The sequence below is a fragment of the Topomyia yanbarensis genome, chromosome 3 (genome assembly GCF_030247195.1).
Source record: "Topomyia yanbarensis strain Yona2022 chromosome 3, ASM3024719v1, whole genome shotgun sequence".
NCBI lineage: Eukaryota > Metazoa > Arthropoda > Insecta > Diptera > Culicidae > Topomyia > Topomyia yanbarensis.
In genome coordinates this window covers 209,366,055-209,394,043 of record NC_080672.1, presented here as the reverse complement: position 1 = coordinate 209,394,043, position 27,989 = coordinate 209,366,055, and the positions used below count along the sequence as shown (strand labels likewise).

General features: G+C 39.3%; 1 protein-coding gene across 6 annotated transcripts in view; it reads left to right on the top strand.

Annotated features, from left to right (window-relative positions):
• Window positions 1-21,666, top strand: part of LOC131690670 (protein vav) — a 1,592,017-nt gene extending 1,570,351 nt beyond the window's left edge. For all 6 annotated transcript variants that reach the window (XR_009305611.1, XM_058976597.1, XM_058976596.1 and 3 more), the window contains one exon: window positions 21,468-21,666. Coding sequence is in view for 5 of the 6 variants with exons in the window: in XM_058976597.1 (XP_058832580.1) it covers window positions 21,468-21,527 (60 nt within the window). In the remaining variant the exon portion in view is untranslated. The remainder of the gene's footprint in view (window positions 1-21,467) is intronic.
• Window positions 21,667-27,989: the final 6,323 nt, after the last annotated feature.

Genomic DNA, 27,989 nt, shown 5'->3' with positions numbered 1-27,989 from the left:
TGAAAAGAAGGAAGGAGAAGATTTTCACAAATTTAAATTCTTTTGTCTTATTTGTTAGCGCTGATAAAGGCTATTTAGTTTGCTACTAGCAAGGAGCTGCACAAACAAATCGATTTATGCAGTTAATCAACGGAGGCTGCCAAAAAGTTCGAATAAAAGCATGCGACTAGTGTACTTTGCACGTTCTATATTTTATCAATACTAGAGAGGATCAATAAAATAATTCAAATTGTAATAGCGACATGCAATTGTGGCAACACTGGCCAAGAGATTGTGGGGGAACACGCACATTCGTTTTAGTTATGATGGTAGTAGCAGCAGAAAGGAACGGAAAAGCAGTGCACGAAAACGAGCGAGAGAGGATAATTTAAATTCTCTTTCTTTCTTTCCACACATCGTATTTCTTATATAGCTTTCTGAAAATTATTTGTTATGCACCATAAAATGTAAATTTCAGTTTAACTCTTATTACAACACAATTAATTGGTCCTGTAAAGAACAGTTTATTGTTTTATTGCGGGAGCATAATTCAGACGCACTCCCCGCGGACACGGTGAGCCAGAAAGCACTATTTTGCATCCTCGAACAAACCGACCAAGTATGCATCGTTGGCTTCTCGGGGCATCATTACGACTGAGCTTTGTAAGCGTAGCTCGATTTTGCAGTCCTGTACAATCTCACGACCCAGACGCTGGAACGATAGCCTACTCTGTTGCCCTTTAGTTGGGGCGAAATTCTTGCACGGCGACAGTTCCTGATCGGGTTGCGATGAGTCACCAGTAGCTGGGGCACTTTTTCCGCCGTCGTCATCACCAACTGCTTTCCTTCGGTGGACTGGCTGCTTGCTAGTGCTTGAACGAATACGAATGATGAGAAAAACCGACCGACAGATATTTATATAATCGCGCTAATATGCACTACTATCGCTTTCTCGCTCGTTCTCGTGCCGTGCATGAGCCTTTTCTTTCCGTCCGGCTTCTAATGGCCTAACCAAAGGAATATGCCGTCTTTCCCCCACCAACTGCTCTCGTCAAGCAACCCAATGCGAATAACCATAGGAACAAACATGTAGTGGACCTATATATAAACTTTTCATTATTTTATTGTTCGGTTGGTCTACCAAAGTGACGGCTCTGTGCGGGATGGGCTGAAAATTTTCACTTTTCCGAGTCGTTTTCGAAAGATTTTTCAAAACACATTTTTTTGTTATTAGTGCATGTTATACATACTTCAAATTTTAATACAGCATAGAGGAACATATTTGCAACAAATTGGCCTAAAAATCAAATCATTCTGTTTAGTATGATAAAAGTTATTAACGTTCAAAATCTGACGCGGCGCCGCAGCCCATATTTTGAAACGGGACCCCTATATTGAAACCTTAAATGTATTCTACATTAAAATAGTGAATGACTGCTTAGATGAAATAAATCCGACAAGAAAAGATTACAAAACAGTCGAGCTCTTACCATATAAGTTTTTCAGCGCATTATGAATTCGATGTTAGGTAATATATATATGTATATATATATATATATATATATATATATATATATATATATATATATATATATATATATATATATATATATATATATATATATATATATATATATATATATATATATATATATATATATATATATATATATATATATATATATATATATATATATATATATATATATATATATATATATATATATATATATATATATATATATATATATATATATATATATATATATATATATATATATATATATATATATATATATATATATATATATATATATATATATATATATATATATATGTACAAACCAATTCCATGAAAAAATTTATGCGATCTCTCAGAATTCTGCAATATTTAGTAGAATCGTTCCTTACCGAAAAGTATTAGATACATAATTTTTTAATTCGTCATTAGGGGTCTCTTTCCACGGTTAGACCGGTGCAAAAAATCGTGATTTTTGAAAAGTTGAATTTTGTATCGATTTTGTTGGCTCTTTTCGGCAAATTGAAGACTAAGAGACAACGAAAGCAATGAAATTGAAAGACGGATAGATATTCTAGAGTGAATCAGTTATAAAATTAGAACGGAAAACTAGGACTGGCATGCTTATATGGACATTCGAAAGGAAATGTGAACAGTCCTTTGGTTTCTGCTAAGTACGAGTTGAGCGTTGCATCCAAGTCTACCGCAAGGTCATTGATAGAACATAACTCATCATCGTGTTTACCGCCGACACCGGTAAAAGAAACTTCACATTATTTTCTTCTTCTATTGGCATCAAGCCGTGTCGTATCGGTGTCGGTGTCGCACTGATCCTATTGTGATTGAACTACTTTTTGATTTTTTCGTTCTGCACACACGGATGACTGATAGCAATTAACACTTCAAGTGCAAAAATGTTATAGGCAACGCGATCCGTAAATTGCGCGATCAAAATTATCTGTGCTCTGTGGAGTGTCAAGAACTCTATTTACGTAGGACCCAAAACACTGCGACGGAACCACAATTGCTGAAGCAAATGGAATCGGTCCTATTAGAAGTACGCGCAACCCGAGGTGAAATGCAAGCTATCAGGAACACGGTAGAAGAGATGGAAAAATTCCAAAGTTTTCTGTCTGGTCAACTGGATACATTATTAACTGAAGTGAAATCCATGAAAGCAGAACACACCGTATTGAAAGCTGATGTGGAGAGTCTACGAGGGAGCCACATACCAGTAAGCGATACAGTAGATAATCTTGAAATGGAAGTCGATCGTATCAATCGAGCTGCAATTTCGAAGAATGCAATTATCTTAGGGTTACCGATGCGGAAAAATGAGATGCTCGAAAAAATGGTATATAAGATCGCAGACGCAATCGGTTGTGAACTACCCGAAGGAGCTATAGTGGAGGCGAAACGGCTGGTTTCGAAAGAACCGAGTAAATCAGATGAAAAAACAGCTCCAATTAAAGTTATATTCTCTAACAATAGCTATAAAGAGGAACTATTTTCGAAAAAGAAGATCCACGGTCCACTAGTATCATCTGCTATCGACCAGTGCTACAACGGAATCAATAGAAAGGTGATGCTTCGGGATGAACTAACTACATACGGTATGAAGCTGCTCAAGGAAACTCGAGACGTACAGGACCTGGTTGGATTCGACTTTGTTTGGCCCGGCCGCAATGGTGTCATCCTTATAAAAAGAAACGAACACTCCAAATCCGAAACCATCTGGAATCGAAAAGACCTTGAAAAGCTTCAACGATCGAATCAGAAAAGACAACTAAACTTATCGTCGTTACAGTCAACCGCTATATCATCGCCTTCTCCTAAACGTCGACAGTAAACCGAACTGTTGAACGTAGCCAAATGTGTTCCTCTTAAAATGTATTCTAACTTAAATTATGATTGTATAGAGCATTGGATAAACAATAAAAAATGTGGTCAGCAAAACTCGGCCTTCAAAATCATTCAATAGACCTTTCTCGTCAAAAAATTTTATATGATAGGATGCTTCCTTTTTTATCCCCAATTCGTTACTGCCGATTGCCGCGATGATTTGGTACCTCTAACTATTGGAAAAATCAAAAATAGTGCAAGCTGCTCATTTAACCCCATATTCTGAATACCTATCTTGCCTTGTTTCCCCGTATTTTTACACCATTTGGATGAATTTCCTATGGGGAATACTAAAAGGATGCCAGATCTGCATATATATTAGTAAATCTGCAGATTTTGCATTTTCACTGCATGTTTTGCATGTTACAAATATTTAGCAGAACAAAGCCTATGCCAGCCAATTTATACACAAGCCTTCAACATTTTTGATCATTTAAAATATATACATACTACATTTCTATGTCAAATTTATTGAAGATTTTTGTAGCAATCTGCAGACTTTTATATTTTCACTGCAGGCTATTGTTTAAATAGACCTGGCATCACTGATGCTGAAATGATTCATTCATATACCTGTCAAAAACATAGAGCATTGCATGAAAATGTATAACCTCACTTTTCTGACAGTTCAGTGTGCTTGTTTACCTAAGACTTGTTTACATGGACTTTTAAAATTTACATTACTTGAATACTTTCGATGCTCTTTGAAAGACTATCAACTCAAGAGGGATGAGGATTGGAACAATGGGAACCTGGTGCCACATTATGCAACCAATTCGAATCGACCTTTTCACACAAGCTTGAATACAATAAACCTTTCGTTTCGAGATGCGTAAGGTCACCCCTGGTTCATACATTGACCAATCGGCGCTGGATGCAAAACCCGGTGGCATATGCTGAATAGTAAGATCAAGCATTGGGCTATAAAACGATTGCTTTCTGGATGATGGATAAGGATTTGTACACATTTGTTTGTTTGCTCGTGGGTTAAGTCCTAATAAGATGATCCGATTTATTACTCATTTTTAGGTGGTGAAGTTTACCTGAACTTTATAGGTAACGAATTCGGTCGATGATAAGTTGTTGAAATGATCGTTCAATGACCATACCGAAAAACGTTTCCATTAGTCAGAATGCCTACCAGCGTATGATAGCTGCAAACATGAGGACAACAAGGTTATCGCTTTCGAATGGAACAATTATTTATTATTCGTGTTCAAGTTCATCTGGCTAAAGCCTCTACGTTTTACTATGGTCACTTTAAAAACGCATTGCTATTTAATCTTGTAGCTCTTGGCAAGTCAGTCCTGGCACTGTTCTCGACTAATCCTGGCACTATACCGCTGACGTCGCACTTATTACGGTGATCAAACTTGGCGAGAGCGGCAGTGGTTTCGTCGGAATTGTTCACTCGACAAGCAGGAAGTGCAAGAACTCTGCTACTTATGCCTGAGCCCCTCGTTGAAACCTTCGTCCTGTCGGAGTGTTAGCTTCGTCCGATACCGGAGCGTATTGCTGAACCGAAGCAGTCTGCTACTGGCGCTGCTTCCTTCGAATCGGAATCGCTGAATATTCCCGTTAGCCGAATGTCCAACGTAGCCGAAGGCAAACCGATTGCAGCAGCACCACCAACCGTAGCTGAAATTTTGGCCTTTAATCCAAGTCCCTGTCATTGACATAGCGACAGACGAGTGCGGCGCAGGTTGGATCATCGGTTGACTCGGTGCCGGACAGGGCGAAACAGCTGCAACAGGAGCGGACCTAGTATGGGGTGTAAAGGTCATCAATTGCCATAGATCACCAAAATGCTCTGCGACTAACATTGTGAACAAAACAAACCAAACGAAATTGATCGCAACAACGATAAAGTAATCTAAATTCTACCCAAACATTTGAAAATGAGAGAAAGGCAAAAGAAGTTTTGGTCGAATTCATTATAATTCTATTTAAAAATTGAATACTGTTTTATTTAGTTTGATTGCACATATTGTTTACATCAGATACACCCCTTAATTCATTGAGTACGTATTTCACTGCCTTCATAATCCTTTTAGAATCAGTTACAATAATCCTTTATAATCATTTTATAATAAGTGTATTGCTAGTTAGGACTTTTATATCAGCCGGGCTCTTTTATAATTTGTTATAAAATCATTATCAAAATTCTTCATTATCCATTGTTGCGTTATGTTTATGTACATGGCCAGATAGATAGTTTTTAACTGGGACGGAACGTGTGGATACGAAAAAACCTAATGTCAATTGTAGCCAGGGGCAGTGATGCCACAAGTACAGATTTATCTAGAATGGTACAGATTTTTGAAGTGTTTCTGGTACAGATTCTGTACGGTACAGATTACAGATTTTTGTGAAAAAGTACAGATTGGTACAGATTTTTTATATGACAGCAAGGTTATGTAATTTAACACTGTGATGTATTCCAGTAAATAGCAGGTAAACGTAGAGTTAGGCCGCTGACAGAGTGATGGCGAGAAGATGAAGTGGAACTGACTGAACTTGAACTGATAAATAAATAAATAAATAAACTGAAGCTGACATTAGAAAGCGATGTGCGAGAAACCTGCTTCCAGCAAAATCATCCCTTTTCCCCCTTTCAGAGTGAAAACCGAGCGGATCTACTCGAAGTGTCCACGTATACTTTGGCATGCTCCATTTGATTTGCTGCAAGCAGGTTTCTCGCATCGTCATGTATGGTAATGCTCAGCTTCTCGCCGCCATTCTATCAAACAAAGTGGCGGCGAGCTGATATTGACATTACCCAGTCAATCTGATCCATATTTCTGACTGTTTTCTTGCAAAACTCCAGTTTAAATAAAACAACCGATTCCGAGTTCTGGTCTGGTTTCCTCGAATAAAAAATCAGTATAAGAAAAATGATTTTTTTAAAACAACTTTGTTATTGTTTGGGTACAGAATCCGGTACAGATTTTTCTAGAGAAGAGTACAGATAGAAAAGATTTTTCAACTCCCGGTACAGATTTAATTGTGGCAACACTGGCCAGGGGGAGCTGTCAAATGCAGCCAAAGGGAACCGTCAAATGCAGTCAGGGGGGACTGTCGAATGTAGCCAGTCCATTTAAAATATGTGAGGAAGAAAGAGTGGCTATGCAAGACAAGAGATAAAATGAACAGAAAAAAGAAAAAGAAAACATCGATCCACAGGTTCTGTCCCAGAATTTTGATAGAGAACATCAAAATTCGATTTGTTTGCATTTGACAGTAGGCCTTTTTCAAATGTTTGGCTAGAAATTGCTTGCTTCTTCAATGAATCATGTACAAGAAAAGTAAAAATGTTAAATTTAACGGAACAATGTATGATGCCGACATCAATTAAAAAATACAGCTGAGCGACCTTGTTGGGAAAGTGTTAACATTTGGCAGCGAACCAAACCAAGTTTCTCATACTATGATCGAATCAACAAAAATTCCAAGATCATGTAAACAATCTCTTTGAACTGTCAAAAAAGTGAGGTTAAACATTACCATGCAACGTTCTCCACGAGAGGTTCACTTTAGTTTGTTTACATAACCAATGAACTTTGTACCGCTACTCACCACTTCATTTGCCGCGTTGCCAGGAAGCCAAGCAAAAATATACAAAACAGTGCTGCCCAAACACATATTTTGAGTCCCACCATTCTTGCAAAGGTGAAAAAATACTCAACATTCTTGCATTTTTCAAATTTAAAAAAAATCATTAAAAAATCACGATAGCTCTAAAAAGTCTCATTTCAGCGGAAATATTCTTAAAAATGTGTAGTCTTTTGAATAAAAATAAGAAAAAAAAGGGAGTTAGGTCGGACGAGAAAGGTCTATTGAACATAAGAGGCATGTTCGGGATGACTTGGACTTTGCTATTCAAAATATCAGAATGGAAGATGGATTCCATCACATTCACTGCCAACTACTAATGAAGGGCAAACGAATCGAGCTACATTCAGTCTACCGACCACCGTCTTATGATGCCAGACGGTTTCTTCTCGAAATTGAAGGTATTTTAGCAAACAATAAAAATAGCAACGACTACTGCATTATTATTGGAGACATGAATATACCCATTAACATACCTTCAAATAACATTGCTCGTGAGTACACTCGTCTCTTGGCTTCGTACAATAAATTTATCACCAACTCAAATATAACAAGACCAGCAAGTTCTAACATATTGGACCATGTTATATGCTGCGAGACATTAACTGATAGCGTTACAAATGAGACCGTAAATACAGATATAAGTGATCATTGTTTCATCGTTTCATCGTTCAATATGGCTCATGGTATCGAGAAAAGGATTTTACAGAAAAATTGATCACCGGAAGCTGAACGAACAGTTTGCTGCATCCATTGGAGGGTTATCGCAATATATTAATGCAGATGAGAAACTAAGGTGTGTCATGAATTGCTATAACAACGCTTTGGCAGATTGCACAAGGACTGTGACAGTACACGCTAAAATCAAAGGACATTGTCCGTGGATGACACTCGAGCTATGGAAGTTAATACGAATCAAGGACAATATTTTGAAAAGAAAGAAACGGAATCCCTACGATCATGATCTAAGTGGTATGCTTGTACATGTATCCAGAAAGTTGCAAATGAAAAAGGCTCAATGTAAAAGAGAATATTATAAAGGATTGATGACAGGAAACGATCAGAGAGTAGCATGGAAACTTATTAATAATGTGTTAGGCATACGACATAGAGAGGACCATCCTAGACAGATTGCTGTGAATGGACAAATACTCACTAACACAAGCCTAATCTGCAATGCGTTCAACGAGTTTTTCTGCGATGTGGGTAAAAAAACTGGCAGCGAATATAAACAGTGACCGCGATATCTTCAGACTGGGTACACTCACACCGCACAGTACTTCTATGTTTTTAAACCCAGCCACCGCGAACGAAATTATACTGCTAATTAAGAACATGGACTCCAAAAAATCCGCTGGTCCCGATAATATACCAGTTGCCTTCGTCAAACATCACCATATTTTTTTCACAAACCTATTGATGGAAGTTTTTAATCAGATTATAGAAACTGGTGTTTATCCGGACTGCTTAAAAGTAGCTCGTGTAATCCCAATTTTCAAATCCGGAGATGTCAAGAATCTGAATAATTACCGTCCAATATCAACTTTATCAGTCCTGGACAAAATTATAGAACAGCTCATCGTCGCTAGAATCGTGAATTACACTAACCATTTCAACCTGCTATATGCACATCAGTACGGATTTAGACAAGGTTCCAGTACCCTGTCTGCTTCATGCGACCTGGTAGAAAGTATATACGATGCGCTGGATAACAGGAAAATAGTTGGAGCGCTGTTCATCGATCTCAAGAAAGCTTTCGACACGATCGATCACGATATTCTCATCGAGAAGCTCTAGTTCTATGGGTTTAGAGGTACCGCAAAATCCCTTATTGCAAGTTATCTATCAAATAGACTTCAATTCGTTTCAATTGGAAACTGCAAAAGTTCCATGCGCCCAATAACAACCAGCGTGCCGCAAGGTAGTAACTTAGGCCCAGTGCTGTTTTTGCTTTTCATAAATGACGTGTCAAGATTGAAATTAAAAGGTAAGCTTCGTTTATTCGCTGATGATACATCGGTACTGTACACCGGAGATTCCTGTGAAGTTGTGCATCAACAAATCAAAGAAGACTTACAATTGCTAAAAACCTACTTTGAGGTCAATGTGCTATCGCTGAATCTAGGAAAAACGAAACACATGATAATTCATTCCCCTAGAAGACAGGTTGGAGATCGCCCCCCGATCGAAGTTTATGGACAGATAATCGAAGAAGTACCTGAATACACATTCCTGGGTCTCACGCTTGACTCAACGATGAGTTGGGTTGGACATATAGCAGCATTGAAAAATAAACTCAGCTCATTTTGTGGAATTCTTCGGAAAGTCTCAGCTTTCATACCAAAAAACTGGGTTAAGCAGTTGTACCTATCGCTAATTCAGTCAAGGTTACAATATTTGATAGCTAACTGGGGAGCCGCCAGCCGATCCAACCTCCGGGAGTTACAAGTGATCCAGAATCGATGCTTAAAAATTGTATACCAAAAACCACATCTGTACCCCACAAACCACCTATACTCCGATGTCAACGATACCGTCATTCCCATACGAGCATTATACGAGTTCCAAATACTCATTAATATGCGGAAAATCGCAACCAACCAATCAATACATCACAACATTGTACTAAGCAGAATCCAACACGACCGTACTTCCAGACAGACTGGAAACTTTTTCCTAGTTAGGCCGAACACAGACTTTGGACGAAAGAAGTTTACTTATACCGGTAGTAAGCTTTATAACGCATTGTCCAGTCAGTGCAAGAACGCATCCAACCTAATTGCCTTCAAACGTTTACTGAGAAGCAGTATCAAAGACAGAATTTCGCAGTACCTGTCATAAACATGCCACCATATACTCATACCGTTTCTGTTTCGCACAAGGTCTGCCACCCACCACTCGTCGCCACCCGACAATTATCGCCACCCACCACTCATCAACGTCAGCCACTAACGATCGTTTATTCGAAGTTTAATTTATTAAGATAATGAAGCATAATATTTAATAAGTGAATAATTTATACACTTCCTTAATAGAGCTTAGGCTCACTGGAAAGTGTCGCAGTTAAAAGAGATGCAATGTTAACTAAAACGTAATGTACTTGAAATAAATTAATGACACAACTCAGCTAGCAGAAATTGAATTTTAGCTACTTTTTTACCAACTAGTTCATATGTTACTTTGTTTCAATTGCCGCAAGATTCTACTGTAGCGATATCATTGGCTATTTTCGGCAAATTTAAGACTAATGGGATTTCCGATTGATTGACACCGGTGTAGTGGATTGCACTGGTTTTGCACTTTTTCAGTTTTCTGCACACCTGCTAGAAAGTGCAAAAACGGTGCAGTTTCAGTGAACTTCACTACACCGGTGTCAATCAATCAAAAACCCCATAAGAGAGAACGAAAGCAATGAAATTGAAAGACGGATAGGTATTCTAGAGTGAATCAGTTATAAACCTAGAACGGGAACCTAGGACTAGGCAGGCTCATATGAACATGATCGAAAGGAAATGTGAACAGTCCTTTGCCTTCTGCTAAGTAGGAGTTGGGCGTTGCACCCAAGTCTACCGCATGGTCATTGAACATAACTCATCATCATGTTTTACCGCCGACGCCGGCAAAAGAAACTTGTATTCAATCGACACCAAGCTATAGGTCAAAGATAAACTCAAGATAGAGTGGTCGAGGATATCGCATGTACTATCAAAAGTAGACCCCTCAACGATTTCGGTACACTGTCAGAAATGATTGTTTGCGATAAAATAAAACTGTTTATGTGATTCCATCGTTACTATGCAACTTCAAGTTTATTATTCTAGCCAATATTTTCCAGGAGTCAATGTTTCTCGGCGCATAAACAATGCATATTTTCAGTACTGGAATGCACAGATATTTTCCAAAAAGCAAACCAATAAAGATTAGTTTAGTATGAAATTACAATGTACTGTATTTCGTAAGAGAAAAACGATGAGGCGAAAGTCTCGAAGAAATAATTTTTATTCTAGAAGTTATCGAGATTGACAAAGCGATATTTATTACTAATAGTCTGAATAACTAAATTATACATATAACAAAGTGATGATTAATATAATATACTATCCTACGGCTCACAGATTTCATGCTCGTTGGGTCTTTTTAGAATGAATTGTAGCACCATTTGTGCATTTTTTTGCTTTTGTTACTCTGCCTGCAAGACCCATTCTTCTAGCTTTTCCATTTCGCTTTCGGCGACTAATGTACCGTTTATTATGTTTATTAAAGTTATGCATCATTTTGCTCCTTTGTCCTTTGATGAGAGTGTTCAAAACGCAGGATGTGAATTTGTCAAAACAAATTTCACACAAAATCAATTTGTAGTCTTCATACTTCACGTATTCTTTCTGCCTATTCCTAACCTTATATCGGCTTTCTCCAAGGAACTGGTAAAATTTCTGCTTAAAAGCAAATAGTAATATTATACCTATCTCTAACGTCGTATGATTTGGAAAATTGAATCCTGATGCATTTACGAAGTGCTTTAGTTTGCAATACGTATAGTTTACATTGAGAGTTTGTATACTATTATGTGCCAAGTCCATGTTTTGCTTACAATTTTTGTGTGATAGTTTGGATGTTGTGAATCCTATGATGTAGACTAATGCGTTTGTTTCGGGAATGTCTGGCATTTCGTTGTCAAAATCTAATGGCTCAAAAGAGTGCGTGACACAACGTCTATTGAGCGTTGATGGATCTTTTTCTGACTCTACGAAACTTTCTGAAAGTTTATCGTTTTCTTCAACATCGAGAAGATTAGAAGTTTGATCGGGTTCACAGTTGGAACCGTAAATTTTTTCCAATGTTCCACTAACACTGCAATATTTTACTGCGATTCCAAATTGATGAATAGTTGGAGTATCGTTACATCCTCAAGATCGCCTGACTGCTGCAAACGTGTTCTCTAGCGCGTCCTGACACACTTTGTTCCTACACAATTGTGTAAAGCCGTATTCTTCGTGTACGATTCTCCACAATAATCGGATTGCATTTATGTTTTGAATAAATCCTTTGAGACAAGGAGGAGTCTCTGAGTTGCAGTTAGGAAATTCATTGAATCTTGAGATGCCTGGAAAAATATTTCGAATTATCTCATACATATTGACTCATACATAACTGATGTGGATGTAAAATTGAGAGCAAAATGTTTTGCTCTATATGTGTAATATACATAGAGGAAAATAGCATGGTGTATTACATTTAACGAATCGAATAAAGTTTCAGGAACAAACAATGCATGCTCGAGAATCTTTTGAATCTTCAACAGAAAGCTCCAATTCTCTGAATTTTACGAAATAGCTGCTCGAAGGGGCTATGATAAATAAAAAGCATGATAATAATGTTTATGGTTGCAAACATATCAATCTTGCCTTTACAGAATCTTTTTCGAACCTAGAATTAAACAGATCGAATAACGCATCGACTTGATTGATGAATTCAGCAGTAGCGAACGCTTCTTTTGGCAGCATGTTCAATTCTATATAAGTTTCCATCGCTTTTGCTGTTCTTCTGCTTAATGTTCTTGTTGCAGTTTTCACATTCATCTTATCGAATGCTTGCAATGCAATTGCCTTGTTGGTTAGTTTTGGGACAATGCGCGGCATGTTTTTCACATCAATTTCAAATAATTCTCTTATATACCGGAACGAAACAATGTTTTCATCGTATAATAAATTTTTAGAAAATAGATTATGACGTAAAGATTTGATTAAGTGTGGACTATCGTACATGACAACCACAGGTGTTGAATCCACCATGAAAAATGGATTTTCTCTTTCTGCACCTAATTGTTCTACCATTCTACAATTCGTCGCATGCTGATCCATAATGGTAACCACCGGATGAGACCGATGTTTTTAATAGTTCTCATGCATCTATTATTATTTCTGTTTGTTTTTCGTTACCAAGAGTTGAGTTAGCCAGGAAATATCCAAAAACCTGAGATAAATGTCGTAACTGTCATTAAATTACCATTTAGAGACTATATCGTATAGAAGAAAAGCTTACTTGCTTAAAATTGGAATAAATACTTCTAACCATTCTTGTAATGCCTTCATTCGCAAAATTTAAACAATCTTTTTCCTCGATATATTTTTCTAGACCACCATCATCTGGATATCCAAAAAATATATCTGCTCCTGAGTGATATTAAATTAATGGTTTTATAGACATTCCGTCGATCAAAATGTCGACAACCTTTTCTTTTACATCCATAGTACGACCAACTGCTGACATACGATGGATGATTTCTTCATTAAATCCTGGAGAAACTGTAACCTTTCGTTGCCAATTAGAGACTGTTTTTGGATGAGGTAAAGTTAGCAACTCGGATACTCGTAAACTGTTATAGCTCGCTGTCGAGGCAAATTTTCGTTTCGTTGCAAAAAGTCTAGATAGTTTATATCTTCTTCCATACTTGTTTTTGAACGAATTTTCAAGAGATTCCCTCAACAACGGGCTTTTTTCAACAGCATCAAGGATTTTCTTTTTACGAAAATTATGTGATGTTTTTGCCTTTCTCATATAGAAAGGTTATGCAATCACTCTGAAAAACGTCATAGGTTGACGGCCCGGAAGGCCGAGTGTCATATCCCATTCGACTCAGTTCGTCGAGATCGGAAAAAGTCTGTATGTATGTGTGTGTGTGTGTATGTGTGTATGTATGTATGTATGTGTGTGTATGTGTGTGTATGTGTGTGTATGTGTGTTTTTTTTTTAACAATGGAGAAGACCTTTATGTCCTAGCCCAGTACACGTGCTATTGGTAGGGTCCAATCTACCGCACGGGGTGCACTGGGGGCGTGTCGGACTCGAATGGTGACCAGCCATTAATACCGACTAAACTCCATTGGGCTCCGCCATCCATCCCCAGGAACTACCTTTCGGCATTACTTCTGGGGGGATGGCCGTACTTAACGTACGCTCTCACTCGTGCCTTACATTCTCGCACACTCGCTCCCATCTCGGCATGGGTAGACCATACCTTCGTCTATCATCCGCCAATTCACTCACTCTAACTCCTCGCCTGCTGCTCGGCGCTCCATGCTCTCTGCAGCCGGCAGGCAATCTGAGTGGTGGCAGTCGAAACTGCGTTCCACTTCTCTACCGCTTGGCACATCCCCTGTACAAGGGTATCAGGGGTTGTGTCCAAGCCGCAGACGCCTAGCATAGCGCCTCTTTCGACGTCGAAGCGGGGACATACGAATAGTACGTGCTCCGCAGTTTCGTCGACACCTGGGAAGTCTGGACAGACTGGGGCCTCAGCGTGCCCAAACCTGTGGAGGTACTGTCGGAAACAGCCATGGCCTGACAGGAATTGTGTCAGATGCAAGTGAACTTCCCCATGGGGTCTTCCCACCCAGCTAGATACGTTGGGTATCAGCCGGTGGGTCCACCTACCTCTCGACGAGTTGTCCCATTCGCGTTGCCATCTGGCGACCGAGGTCACCCTGGCACGCTCACGGACTCCCCTATTGCCACGCAATTCGAAACAATCTTCGTCTTCCCGGATGACCAGCCCGACTGGCATCATACCCGCTATCACGCAGGATGCATCATGTGATACCGTGCGGTAGGCAGATATCACTCTGAGACACATCAAGCGATAGGTGCTCTCCAATTTGCGACGGTAACTGATTACTCCCAGTGCCCTCGCCCAGGACGGTCCACCGTACCTAAGAATAGATACGGCGACACCGGCCAGTAGCCTGCGTCTACTGGCGCACACCTTGGAGCTGTTGGACATCATCCTCGATAATGCCGCAACAGCCACCGAAGCCTTCTTGCACGCATAGTCGACATGACTGCCGAAGGTCAGCTTGTCGTCTATGATGGCCCCAAGAATCTTCAGACTCCGCTTAGAAGTTATCTCAACTTCTCCCGCTTGGATAACTGCTTGTTGTGCCGACTTGCGGTTATTGACAACAACCACCTCCGTCTTGTGATGGGCGAGCTCTAGGCCTCTCGCGCTCATCCATTCCGCCACTATGCTTATCGCGTGTGTCGCCGTTAGTTCTACCTCTGAGATTGACTCCCCGTAGACCGCCAGGGTGACATCATCGGCGAAACCGACGATTTTCACACCCGGAGGGAACTTTAGTCTCAGAACCCCGTCATACATAAGGTTCCATAGTACCGGGCCCAGGATTGAACCTTGCGGAACTCCTGCGGTAATAAGAACACTTTGCTGACCGGCATCGGTCTCGTATAATAGTACACGGTTCTGGAAGTAGCTTTCCAAGATCCGGTACAGGCCCACCGGCAGGCCAAGCCGGTGTAACGAGAGCGCGATGGCATCCCAGCTTGCGCTGTTGAATGCGTTCTTCACGTCAAGTGTCACTAACGCGCAATATCGAATGCCCCGCCTCTTCCGTTGGATCGCTATCTCGGCAGTCCTTACCACTGAGTTGATAGCGTCCACCGTGGACTTTCCCTTTCGAAAACCGAACTGATTACTTGACAGGCCCTCCATACCTTCTGCGTATGGAGTTAGCCTGTTGAGGATAATCCTCTCAAGCAATTTGCCCGTCGTGTCGATCAGACAGATTGGTCTGTACGCCGATGGGTCGCCAGGCGGCTTCCCGGCCTTCGGCAACAGTACCAGCTTCTGCCTTTTCCATCTATCCAGAAAACGGCACTCGTCAAGGCATCTCTGCATGGCCAACCTGAACATGTTCGGGTTCGCCATGATTGCTGACTTGAGAGCGCTGTTTGGAACTCCATCAGGCCCTGGAGCTTTATTCACCGCTAGAGAATTAGCAACTGCAAGTAGCTCTTCGTTCGTCACCGGGGCCACCATGTCGTCCGTACCCGCCGTGCCTTGCGGCGCTGGGGGCCAGAGACTTATGGTTCGGGACGGGAAGAGTACTTCGATAATTCTCGCCAACCGTTCTGGCGACCGTTCAGGAGGTGAGGAGCCCCCTTTGGTCTTTGCCATCACGATCCTGTAGGCATCGCCCCACGGATTCACGTTGGCCTCCTCGCACAATTTGTCAAAACACGCTCTCTTGCTGCGCTTGATGGCCTTGTTAAGGGCCGATTTCGCAGCACGAAACACTTCACGTCGTTCCACTCTACCCTCCTCAGTTCGGGCTCGCTGCATCCTACGTCTAGCTTGCAGGCAAGCTGACCGTAGGGCTGCGATCTCAGCACTCCACCAATATACCGAGCGTCTGCCATTTCTTGGCAGGGTCTTCCTCGGCATAGTGGCGTCGCACGCGCGTGATAGAACAGCTACCAGCGCATCCCCGCTTAGACTGTCGGTGTTGGCCTCCAGTCCCAGGGCCGCGGTGAAAACTTCGCTGTCGAAGTGATTGGTCTTCCACCCGCGTACCTGACAGGGATTACCCGCCCTAGAATGCTGCACACCAAAGTTGATCCTGAAGCGTATTGCTAGGTGATCACTATGGGTGTAGCCTTCGTCTACCCTCCAGTCCATGTCTGGGACCAAACTTGGACTGGCAAACGTTACGTCAATCCACGACTCGACCCCATTCCTACGGAATGTGCTAGCGGAACCATCATTGACTAGCACTGCGTCGAGTTTCGCAAGCGCCTCCAGAAGCGCTTGGCCCCTACCATTTGTATAGCGGCTGCCCCACTCCACCGCCCAAGCGTTGAAGTCACCCGGTATGACAAACGGCTTTCGTCCCACCATGTCAGACGAGAGCCTATCGATCATCTGGTTGAACTGTTCTATTGGCCACATAGGTGGGGCAGAGCAGCTACAATAGAACACCCCATTGATCTTGGCAATCGCGACACCCTCCGCAGAGGACTGTACTACCTCCTGGACCGGGAACCGACCCGTTGCACAGATTGCCGCCATTCCAGACCCGTCCGCCACCCAGTTGCCGTTGTCGGCAGGGACGTTGTACGGGTCGGATAGAAGGGCGACATCTGTCCCCGACTCCAATACCGACTGCCACAGTAACTGCTGAGCAGGTGCGCAGTGGTTAAGATTTAAGTTGTGTATGTATGTGTGTGTGTGTATGCGCGTATGTGTCAAATAATGTCACTCATTTTTCTCAGAGATGGCTGGACCGATTTGCCCAAACTTAGTCTCAAATGAAAGATGCAACCTTCCCATCGGCTGCTATTGAATTTTGGATCGATCGGAATTCTGGTTCCGAAATTACGGGTTTCAGAGTGCGGCCACACAGAAATTTCTCATAAAAACTATAGGAAAAATTAAAAATAGAATTTTTATTTTTGATGCTAAATGTATTCAAGGTGCATAAAACGTCGAGATTTGATGCAAACACGAAAAAAATTTGACGAAGATTCACTTTTTTGGATTTTGCACATTTTTGCCTTTCTCATATAGAAAGGTTATGCAATCACTCTGAAAAACGTCAACCTAATCCCGGCCTAATTTTTTTTTCGACTCGCATAAGGTTTCTGGATTTTAACAGGGGCGTAGTTGATGGTTTACGGAGAGGGGTTACACCCCCCCCCCCTCTACTGTTCACTCCCCTCCTTTAAAAATCTCCTTAAATCACCCTTCAGACCACCACCTCATACCCCTCCCTTTCAACCCCATCATCTTTAAACCACCACTACATTACAAAGCATACCAATTTAAGCTGGGGAGTCGTTCGTTCATGGGACTTTCGCCCTCCTCACATACCCATCTCCGCATGACAAAATGAGTTAGCAAGCAGATAACATTGATCTAATGCTGATTAGGCTAATGGAGTATGATATTTTTTTGTTTCAAGTGTTTCACTGTCGACACGTAGCTCATCAAGTTCGTGGCTGGCATGCCATTGTGTATAAGTGCAAAGTGTACTAAGAATGTAATGGACATTTCCACAATTATGTTGAACATAAAAAGCCTCCGTGCCATAGTTTAGAGAAATGAGAAAGGCACAATTGCACCGCTAGGTGGATTAAAACAGGTTTTTCCCTTAATTTTAGTTTCAAGTTTCGCAGTTGAAAGGTTTTGTTGTTTAATGATTTTAAACGTCGATTGCACAATCGCTGCAGTTTTCGCTTGTTCTCTCTTTCGATTCGTATTTTTTTTGGAGGTTCTCTGTATTCTGCTTTTCCAATTCATAAAGCAAACGATAATTAATATCTACAGAAAAACAGGACAGTATATAATTTAGTACAACCATAATTTTAGACTACAGAGTCATATTAATCACAAAAGTTAGATAAAAAGGTCACCTTCAGTGAACAGTAGTTTACTGATGTTACTGGTTACAGGTTCCGGCATATGGTAATGCCTGCAAAATCCGCACATTATTACATATATACATTTTGGTTTGAAAGGATGCTTACGCTGCATTCCCGTCTAAGCTAAGTTGAACCTCATTTTCTACAACATTCGAGTTCTCTATAGTAGTTTCTATCGCACCATTCTCTATAACGTCGGTCGTCGAGTTCTCTAGAGTAGCTTCTATCGCACCATTCTCTATAACGTCGGTCGTCGAGTTCTCTAGAGTAGCCTCTATCGCACCATTCTCTATAACGTCGGTCGAAATCGTTGGTACAGAATTATCTTTCAATCTGTAATAGGAAATCAGTTTTATGAAGGTTACGCATGGTGTCTTATAGAACAAGAATTCCTTTACACTAAAATCGCCCAATTTGATAGTACCTACCCTTTAGAAGCATCTTGCGGATTCTTGAAACATGTTATTGGGAAATGTCTTGAACATACCTTCTTTGAGTGGTTCACCTTCGCGAGTAGTTCCGGCGAGTTGCAAAATTCTGCCCACGCATTAAACCTGCAAAATGTTAATGATTAGTATATGGGAGCGGATAATATCAAATCGTTGGACTTACAGTTTCGAATTTTCAGGAAATTTAAAAAAGGACACGGGATCCTCTTGTCTGCTTTTACATCCCGAAACAGCACAAGTTCGAACCATTGCTAGTTTTAAAAAATTAATATATGTTTTTGTTTGGAAATATTTTATTGAATTGAGTTCTACAAGATAACGACACGAATGAACTCATGGTGAATAAAGTTCATGTTTGACAATTCTCGGTGGTTTGTTTACCTTGTCAGTTGCGTGAGTGCGAGTGCAACGGGTGCTCATCTATTACATTCGAACTCACGTAACTTCCATGTAAACAAACCACCGAGAATTGTCAAACGAAGTTCATCCGGCTCATTTTGTGGGGTTACGTCGGTCGGTGTAAAACCTAATATCCATAGAAACCATTGTTGCCTGCGAAACTAAATGCCGAGGTGCAAGCATACGGTAATTTACGAACAGTTCACCGGTTCACAGTGCATAAACCATCAATTTGGATAAGCTTGTATGGTACCCGGTAATCTTGAGTTGATCTTTGTATAGGTGTCGCATCGATCCTATTGTGATTGAACTACTTTTTGATTTTTTCGTTCTGCACACACGGATGAATTTTGTAAAAATTCATAACTTGAACCGCTGCACCGATTTTTATCCGTGATAGGTCAAATGAAAGGTGTTTAAGTGTAGTTTCAAGAAAAAAAGGTAAACTTTGAAAACTTTGGTTTTGTATGAACAAAATACGTATTAATGGATTCTTCGAAGGGCCTTAACTACTCCATACTTTTATATTTTTATTTGAAAGATCATTCAATTCTACATCAACATATGGTCAAGGCTTCTGTCTGCCACGTTACATTTTTACGCATATTACATAAGATAAGTCAGCAAAAACAATAAAACCATACTCTATCACAACTGCACATTATTAAGGTCACTAAACCGCACATTTTTTCTATAGAAAGTTGTTTTCTATCATGAACCGTTTTCACTTTATTGTCATTCTGATACGTCTGTCACGTTACGCAGTTTGTTTGGAGGTTGCCCGACTAGATAGAAAAAGTCTGTTCCGTTGGCCCCCAAATTTGCATGAAAACAGTTTTAAATTGAAGCTTAGAAAGCAAGGAAGAGTTTGAAATATAGTTTTCCTGAAGAAAAACTTTGTTTTCGATTTTATGGAGTATTCTCAATGATCTGTCACTTTACAACCAGAATCTGTCACGTTACAGTTCTGCATTTTCATTGAAGCAAGGATATCAAGACAATCGTACACAAATCATCCTTAATCTAGGAACTGAGTATTAACGGGAAATTTCATGTTTACTTTCAAAAACATATTGGTTTTGATGAACAAACGTGAAAAACTTTTGAAAAGGTCGTAATTTCACGAAGTAACATATTATGTCGAAAGAAAATTCAAAATAACTTGAAAACATCTGCATTTTGAAGGATAATTTTCCGTGAGCATTTTGAATTAAAAACCCATTTTGAAATACATTCTATGACTAAATTAAGAAAAAAAATAAATGAAAATTCAACATTAAAAGAATTATTGAAATATGTTAAAACTTTTTATTGTTATTTTCTCTACGATGTATTTATATTTTAGTTTTTTATTTGCAATTAAATTTTAAACGTGTTATGTTTTTCGCGTTTGGTATTTGTAATTTATTAAAAGGGCATATTTTCACTACTAGATATTTTTGTTGAAAAAAAAATCAAAATATTTCGACAAAACTGCTTCGAAATTATATTATATTATTACTGTATAAGAAAATTATATTTATGACTGGCAAATACTAAGAAATTTGGAAGAATACTTGAAGTTAAAAATGTTTTCTTACTAATAACTTCCTAATATGCAATTATAGCTTTATCAGTTGGCTTTCGTTGCTTTCTGTAATTGTATTTTCATTTTTTTTTTGTTTCTTTTGACAATATATTTGCATTTTTTACATTTTCGCTTTTTTTGAAAAATTTCACCAAAAAATATTTACACAGAACAATTTTCGAAAAATATATATTGAAAGTAGTGCATTCAAGATCTCATGTGCCCTTTTGCCTGTGGTTGCCATTTTCGGAGCCTTGATCATATCCAAAAATTAGCCTGCTAGATATAGAGGTTTCGGAGATTCAATTTTTTGAAAATAACAAATCTATGTATACACCCCACATGCATGGAAACGATGAAACCGCATGGTAGTTCACCATACGTATCCAGCGAGTCACAGCAGCTGTGAATAAAGAAACCCAAGAGTTACCTACAAGCTGAGTGCAACAATCGTTTCCACCTTTGGGGCTGTTCATAAATCACGTAGAAAGAAAACTTAGACATTGCAGATGCTGCCCTCCCCTTGCGTTCAAAATATTTTTACCGAGCGTCATCTTTCGTTAGAAATTCCGCTTCAATTGAAATCCAGGAAGTTTTGAAAGGGTTATATTTCGGCATTATTTATTTTTGTATCTAAAATCCACAAGAAGCATGAGGAGAAATAAGTAAAACATTTTTATAACTTTATCCGTTTTATTTTTCACAAGGCCTTTCTTTTCTTTAGCTACAATTTAACTCATATTTCTTCCGTCGAAAATAAATACCATTTGGCAATAATATAGTTTTCATTTTGATGCTTAAAACAGTTCTGTTTCATTCTTTGCAGGTTGGATTCTTTCCTAAGGAGTACGTTAGAGAAAATCATATTTTTATCAATGAACACTGATGGCTACTAAATAAACGGACTATATAAAGCTAAAGCTGCTAACCAACGGAACTGATTCTCTTTGAAACTATTTCTATTGTCCCGTATCGAGAATGCATAACAATGATTCAACTACTTGCGATCACTTCGATTATTGTTAGTTTTACAATTTTATTGTATTAAAACATATCCATAAGCATTTCTTTTATCCTAAATCTGCAAGAGAATCTCATCTCAATCGTATTAATTCAAAAAGTATTTGATTAATGAAGAATACTACCATTCTAGGGAAATGGTAGATGCTGCCATATTCATGTATCATATATACTATGAACTAATGAAAGTGTTAACCCTCCGGAAGTCGCGCTAATGGCCCACTGAACGAGCAGCCGCTGTTGCCCTAAGACGATTTCGCTAGATTTTTAGAGCAGCGTGCACTCAGTGCACTAGCGCGACTGCCGGAAGGTTAAGCAAACTTAACTTGGTCTACATAGAATTGCGCCACCCAACCACTGAAACTTTGAAAACAGATGTGCCTATGATTTCATTTTATTGTATCTGTTCATCTCAATGCAGTTTCCGTATTCATTATATTTATTATAAAGAAAGTGATAGCAACATCGTCGCCTCCATTTTTTTTGTATTTGACATTGAAAATGTCTTACTCCATTATCTGGGTTTAAGGTGCCATTCTAAAATATGTCCTACTTATCGAAACTATGTAAGGTTTGCACGATTATAACTCCGCTACTACTAAATGGATTTTAATCATTTATCCCTCTAGTGCCCAAATTTTTATTTGGCTTGAAAAAACTTTTGTAGGTGGGTTTCGTGATGAGAATAACGAAAATAATGTTGATAATTCATGTAAGCAATGGATTTTTCATTAAAGCCTTAAAATAAGTAGGCCGCCTAGAGGCGGTGTTGGGTACCTGGGCGAATAATTTTTTTTTCTAGTTACTTCAACATAAGCGAATTCAGATGGTTTATATTTTGGATTCCATCAGAACGCAAATTACCAAAGTTAAGGAGTATTTCTCTAGTGCTTTGGTTGTTTAATTATTGACTTCTAATTTATAGTAGGGGAGACTAGTGTCTGCTGGCGATGGTTTCACTTATCATGTTTTATTTTTTAATTTCAGAAGATCGTGTAAAAGAGTATTTTCGAGATTCTTCAGGTGAAATTCCGAAGTAAACAAACAAAAAAGAACAAATTTTGTTTGTGGTTACGTATATTGTATATACGACCACGGAAAGTTCTTTTCGCGCGCTATCGAAAAATCTAGTCATTCGTAGAATAGCTTTGAACTAGCTCTAAATAACAAAAATGCTGAAATTTAAAGACTTCACCTAGGGTAATGATCCTATTTTCGCCCTAACCATATGAAGCCGGTGGCTAGAGCAGCGTTAGCCATCTTTGTTCAACGCATTGGAAAGCAAAGATACTAGTGCCAATTCATACGCATTGTATTCCGAGTAATTAATGAAATGGTGAGGCACCCTCCCTAATACGACTAAAATGGGCTCCTCCCTCTAATATGCTCGTAAACTTAACGCTTAACGTGAACGAAATAGAATGTAATGCAACATAAGTACATGGGAAAATGTATTACACAGTACTTGAAGTGCAGGACTATAAACAGCGCCATATGTCTAATACAAACGGAGAGAAAACGATTCCGCCAACTTACCCCAGGCTCTCCTAAATATAATTAAATGATAAGGACATCCATATTCTAACAGCAGCATTCACCCAAAGATTTTAAAACATGCTTCTTTTGCATAAAATCATATCCCATGGCCAGCTAACATCAGTTTTGCCTGTTTGTTGATGAACATGACATAGCTTCCATTGCCGTCAAAACCTTTATCTAGCCAGCAAATTGAAAAGGGTTTATATCAATTTTATAGAATCAATGCGGCAAAGTATGAACAAATGCTATAGTTGTTTTTCCCATTCTACTAAAATGCAAAATTGAGCAGTGATCGTGAACACAAATAAGGAATGATGATAACAGATTTTTCACATTCTACTGAACATGAACATTATTTGTAACAGTAGGTACATTGCAAATTCATTAAATGTTTAGTTTGCGAACAAAATAAAAATATTTTCTGCTTAGTTCGCTATTAAAAAATGTAAAGGTTTATTAATGTTGACACTAGTAGAAATATTCAGAGAAGCTTTTGGCAGAAAATCGTACATACTATGAACTCAGAACAACCTCACGACCAAACACTCCACTCGACGAAATTACCTTTTGCGACCCCAAGGTACCAGGCACGTAGCTATAGGGGAACTAGGCGGCTAACCCCCCCCCCCCCCTTTCCCCTTACCGCTTACTGGCAGATAAATATCACATAAGGGAGAAATGCAGTACAAAACATAATGCGATAGTACAATTACACATAGTATTCTTTGCACATATCAAAGGCAAACTAGTACGTTCCAGTTCTGTGAAAAAACGTCACATTACGATTTATTTACCGCTGAACACAAACAATTACCAAATATGTGGCACATGTTCAGGTAATATTGACAACGACCAAAGCTGCGCCAATATCTCAAAATCTACAGCCAGCACAATCATTGAGGAAGCTCACAATCATAAAGGCAACAAGCAAGCATGTTTGCGAACATAAAGGCAGCAACCACGATTATGACACGGAAGTGTTCAATAGCGAGATAGATATGAACGACCCCCTATACGCAGTTGGTGAGGAAAACATATTTCTCTGCTTCGTAAACAGGTATCTACGTGCAATGGTTAAGAGCTTGAGATCTGTTGGGCAACCAGTAAACCTCATTTTATTATTTTTATGTTGGAAATAGATATAACTAGATAACAGAACCACTGTTTCGATTGGCTAAAGCATTGAACCGAGTTCACTTATGAATTATTTAAAAAATAGTAGAAGAAGTTTAAAGGACTAAAACTCTCCAAAAGTAAACGCATCATCGCAAGTGATTGTCCCGTTTAACAAAACTAAGATGTAATACTCGATATTGGCAACTCTATTTTAAATTTAAATGAAAGGTGTTTGAATTGTACCCAATTTGAATTACTGTATTAGGTCTGTGCACTCTGTACTCTTAGTATAAATACTAGACATCACATTCAAGCATACTAGGCAAAAAATATTTCAGTTTACTGAGAACGATATAGCTGAGGCGACAGTTTTTGCTTTCGCGTCATTTTAACGAATCATCATTTTCATTGGCACTTAATTTCACTTTCATGCGAGGAATGCGTTCAGTTCATGCGAGTTCGCAACACTGTTGCGACTAAAATGTTGTGACTGGTTGAATCTATTAGTCCAATAGTTTCGATTTTATGCTTCAGTATATAGCAGTCTCACGATCTGTTTTTTATTCGTTTTGGACTAAAATGAGAGATGATCAGAAATCACGGAGGAGGAAAAAAGAGTTTGCTAATCTTAGAAGCCTCAAGACCACCTCTTCTATCTTTTCTATGCACTCAGAACGACTGCTTTCTGAATTTCGCTCTGACCCTCTCAATTCGGTTTGAATAAAACGGAATTTTCGACAACACATTACGTCTTCGTTATCCGCACAACGTTTAACGCTAGGTGGAACAAAGTTGATTGAAATTGTTTCCTAAATTTTTCGTAAAACAAACCTGTAATCAAAAAGCAATACAACTTTCTTCAAGAAGTCATGCATCTCTTCCAATCTTGATGATTGTAAAAAAACTTGAGCTAATTAAAAACGAATCAATTACTGAGCAGATTGTTTGAATTGACTTAGAAAGTGTAACTGCAAACATCTTCGCATCACGAAAACTGCAGCTGACAACAACTTTTGCAAAAGATTCACAGAAATCGGATAAATTACAATAATTTAAAAACATAGAAATGTGAAAGAAAGTCTCTTCGGCACAGGAGAAGCAAGTGCGATGTGTTTTCTTTGATTTTTCGGAAGCAAGTGTGATGCTAAAATTATTTAGCTCACCCATATTTAGAGTTTCGAGTAATTCTAGTGGTGTCATCAATGTTACATTCAGTGCTTCGAAACTTCAAAATCAGTTAACTGTTTCTGCTTATCGAAACTGACAATCAGATTCAATGCCTCGGTCATTCAACATTCCAACTGACTGAAATTTCATGCAGAATGGAATGTTTGAGTGCAGAGGAAATTTAAATTCCTTCACCAACCAAAGCATTCATTTGTTATTATGTGGACAGTTCGAACATTAGTGAGCTGCGTAATCTATGTCTGGTGCATTTTCGCTCAATAATCCCTCTCAGAGCTAACATAGAAACAAAATTCAGTTTGCTTCTGAAACCGAACATATGCGAACCCGAATGCGCTATGTCGGGAAAATGAATGACGAGGGAAACGAACCAAACATTTCATTCATCGCGGCGGGCAGGAATTGAATTTCGGTTCCCAGCCAAAAATAACAAGTTGCTGGCCAACGGGAGCCTATTTGCCAACTCGGATGCGCCAATTGCCCTTCAATTTGCCAGCAAATTGCTGGAAATTAGGGGGCTATTTCAAATGCAACAATTGGGCGATTTGCCGCCGTCATTTGTTAGCCGCTCTACCCGCCCTTAAATCGCCCCCAAATCTCCCAGGGAACGCGCCATTTAATCACCTTTAATTGCCTAATATGAAAATTACAAATATTACTTATTTTCGGATTCATTATCTACTCACATAAACTTATCACGACCACCAAACTATAGGAAGAATTAATGGTAAAATTGGCATTGCACACCAAAACTTACCACAATCTGACTTTTATTAAGAGTTTAGGTAAGATATCTTGTTCCACTATATTTACACACGATTCCACTATTTCCCACATTCGTTGGCTAAATGAAGTGCACCAGACAAACAAAATACAAGCGAGAACACGCCAATCGTTTAAAAAGATGAATGGGTAATGTCAGAGACATAACCGGAGTGAAGTAGAATTAACTTTAGATCGGTAAATTCTGCTCTGGAATAAGCAATTTCTATGCGATTTTGTCGTCTTTTGCACATTCATAGTTTATTTGGAGTATTTTTGGAATTATCAAGTTGACAATTTGCAACATTCTTTGAAAATATTGTTGAACTTTTATGAATGAAGGCACGAAAACGAGCGTTTGACCGTCGTCCTACTACCAGCATCAAAGAAGTAACAGATCAGCATTTTTCGCTACATGGCCTGTACCAAACAAACCGCTCGTAAGTCCACCGGAGGAAAGGCTCCCAGTTGGCAACGAAGGCCGTGTAAAAGTTCCCCAGTCACGGTTGGCGTTAAGAAGCCTCATCGTTACCGAACAGAAACTGTCGCCCTGCGAAAAATTCACAGCTAACAGAAATCGAGCGGGCCTAAATTGTGACCCAGAATAAACCACAAACCAACAAGTTCTTTTCAGGACCAGCCAATTATAAAGTAAGATATAAATGAAATTTTCCATTGCCTTACAACCTCCCTCCCCTCTCCACCCGGCTTGAATTACTATCAATCTTGACGATGCCGTGCGGCGGGGGCACTAGTTTTTATTATAGTGGAAAATTTAGGTTTGCGCGTTTTGCCCAAAAGTTTTTTAGCTGTGCTGTTTTCATGGAAGTTGTAGTTGAATTCAAAATAAAATAGTTTAATTCTATTGTCAGAGATGGACCTTCCAACGGAAACTAGTCTGGCTCGCTTAGAATCGAATTGTACGGACCAACCACTGCTTTTACAAAATCTGTTATTTTCAGTAATTGTATATTCTACAGAATTAGTCACAACTGTTTCCAATCAGCGCAAAAATCGAAGGTTTTCATTCAGTACAACAGCAAATTTTCACTTTTAGAAAAACAGGCAACATTCTGGCCGAAAATTTTGAAACGAGCACCTATATCGAAACGTTAGAAAACGTTCGATTTTTGTAAATTGAATCATTACACTAACCTGTCTACAAATCACACAAATAGCTTTTTTATTTTGTGCCATTCTACTTGAAAGCGACGATATTGTTCACAAGTGGCTCACTTACCATCCAACGCTCTTGACAAGCCACTTTCTGATGCTTGTAATAACAAAATTTCAATTCGATTCTTTGTCGATAAATCGATGGCCCTGAAAAGGGCCTTTTGTTTGGGCAGTGTTCGGAATTTACTTGGAGCTGGTGTATATAATAACAGTTTTGGTGCCATCTGAGACGGCGTGCTTGGCCAACTCTTCTGACAGCAGCAAACGGACGGCGGTTTGAATTTCGCGGGAAATGCTGCAAACGAACTGCTGCATGCTGATGCTGCAAACGAACTGAGCGTGAGCAACAGCATGCTGAGTTTTTATACCTGACTACAGCACAACGTAAGCTCGTCCTTTTTTGTGTTGTCCTCAATATGTATTCTTCGCAGCTCCTCCCCTTCGTTGGTCGATACACAAGCAAATTGTGTTGAACGCGTCAGAGTGCCATTTACTTAGTAGCTGTAATGGAATACCTTGCTACTAAAGTGTTTAAATTGGAAGGAAATGC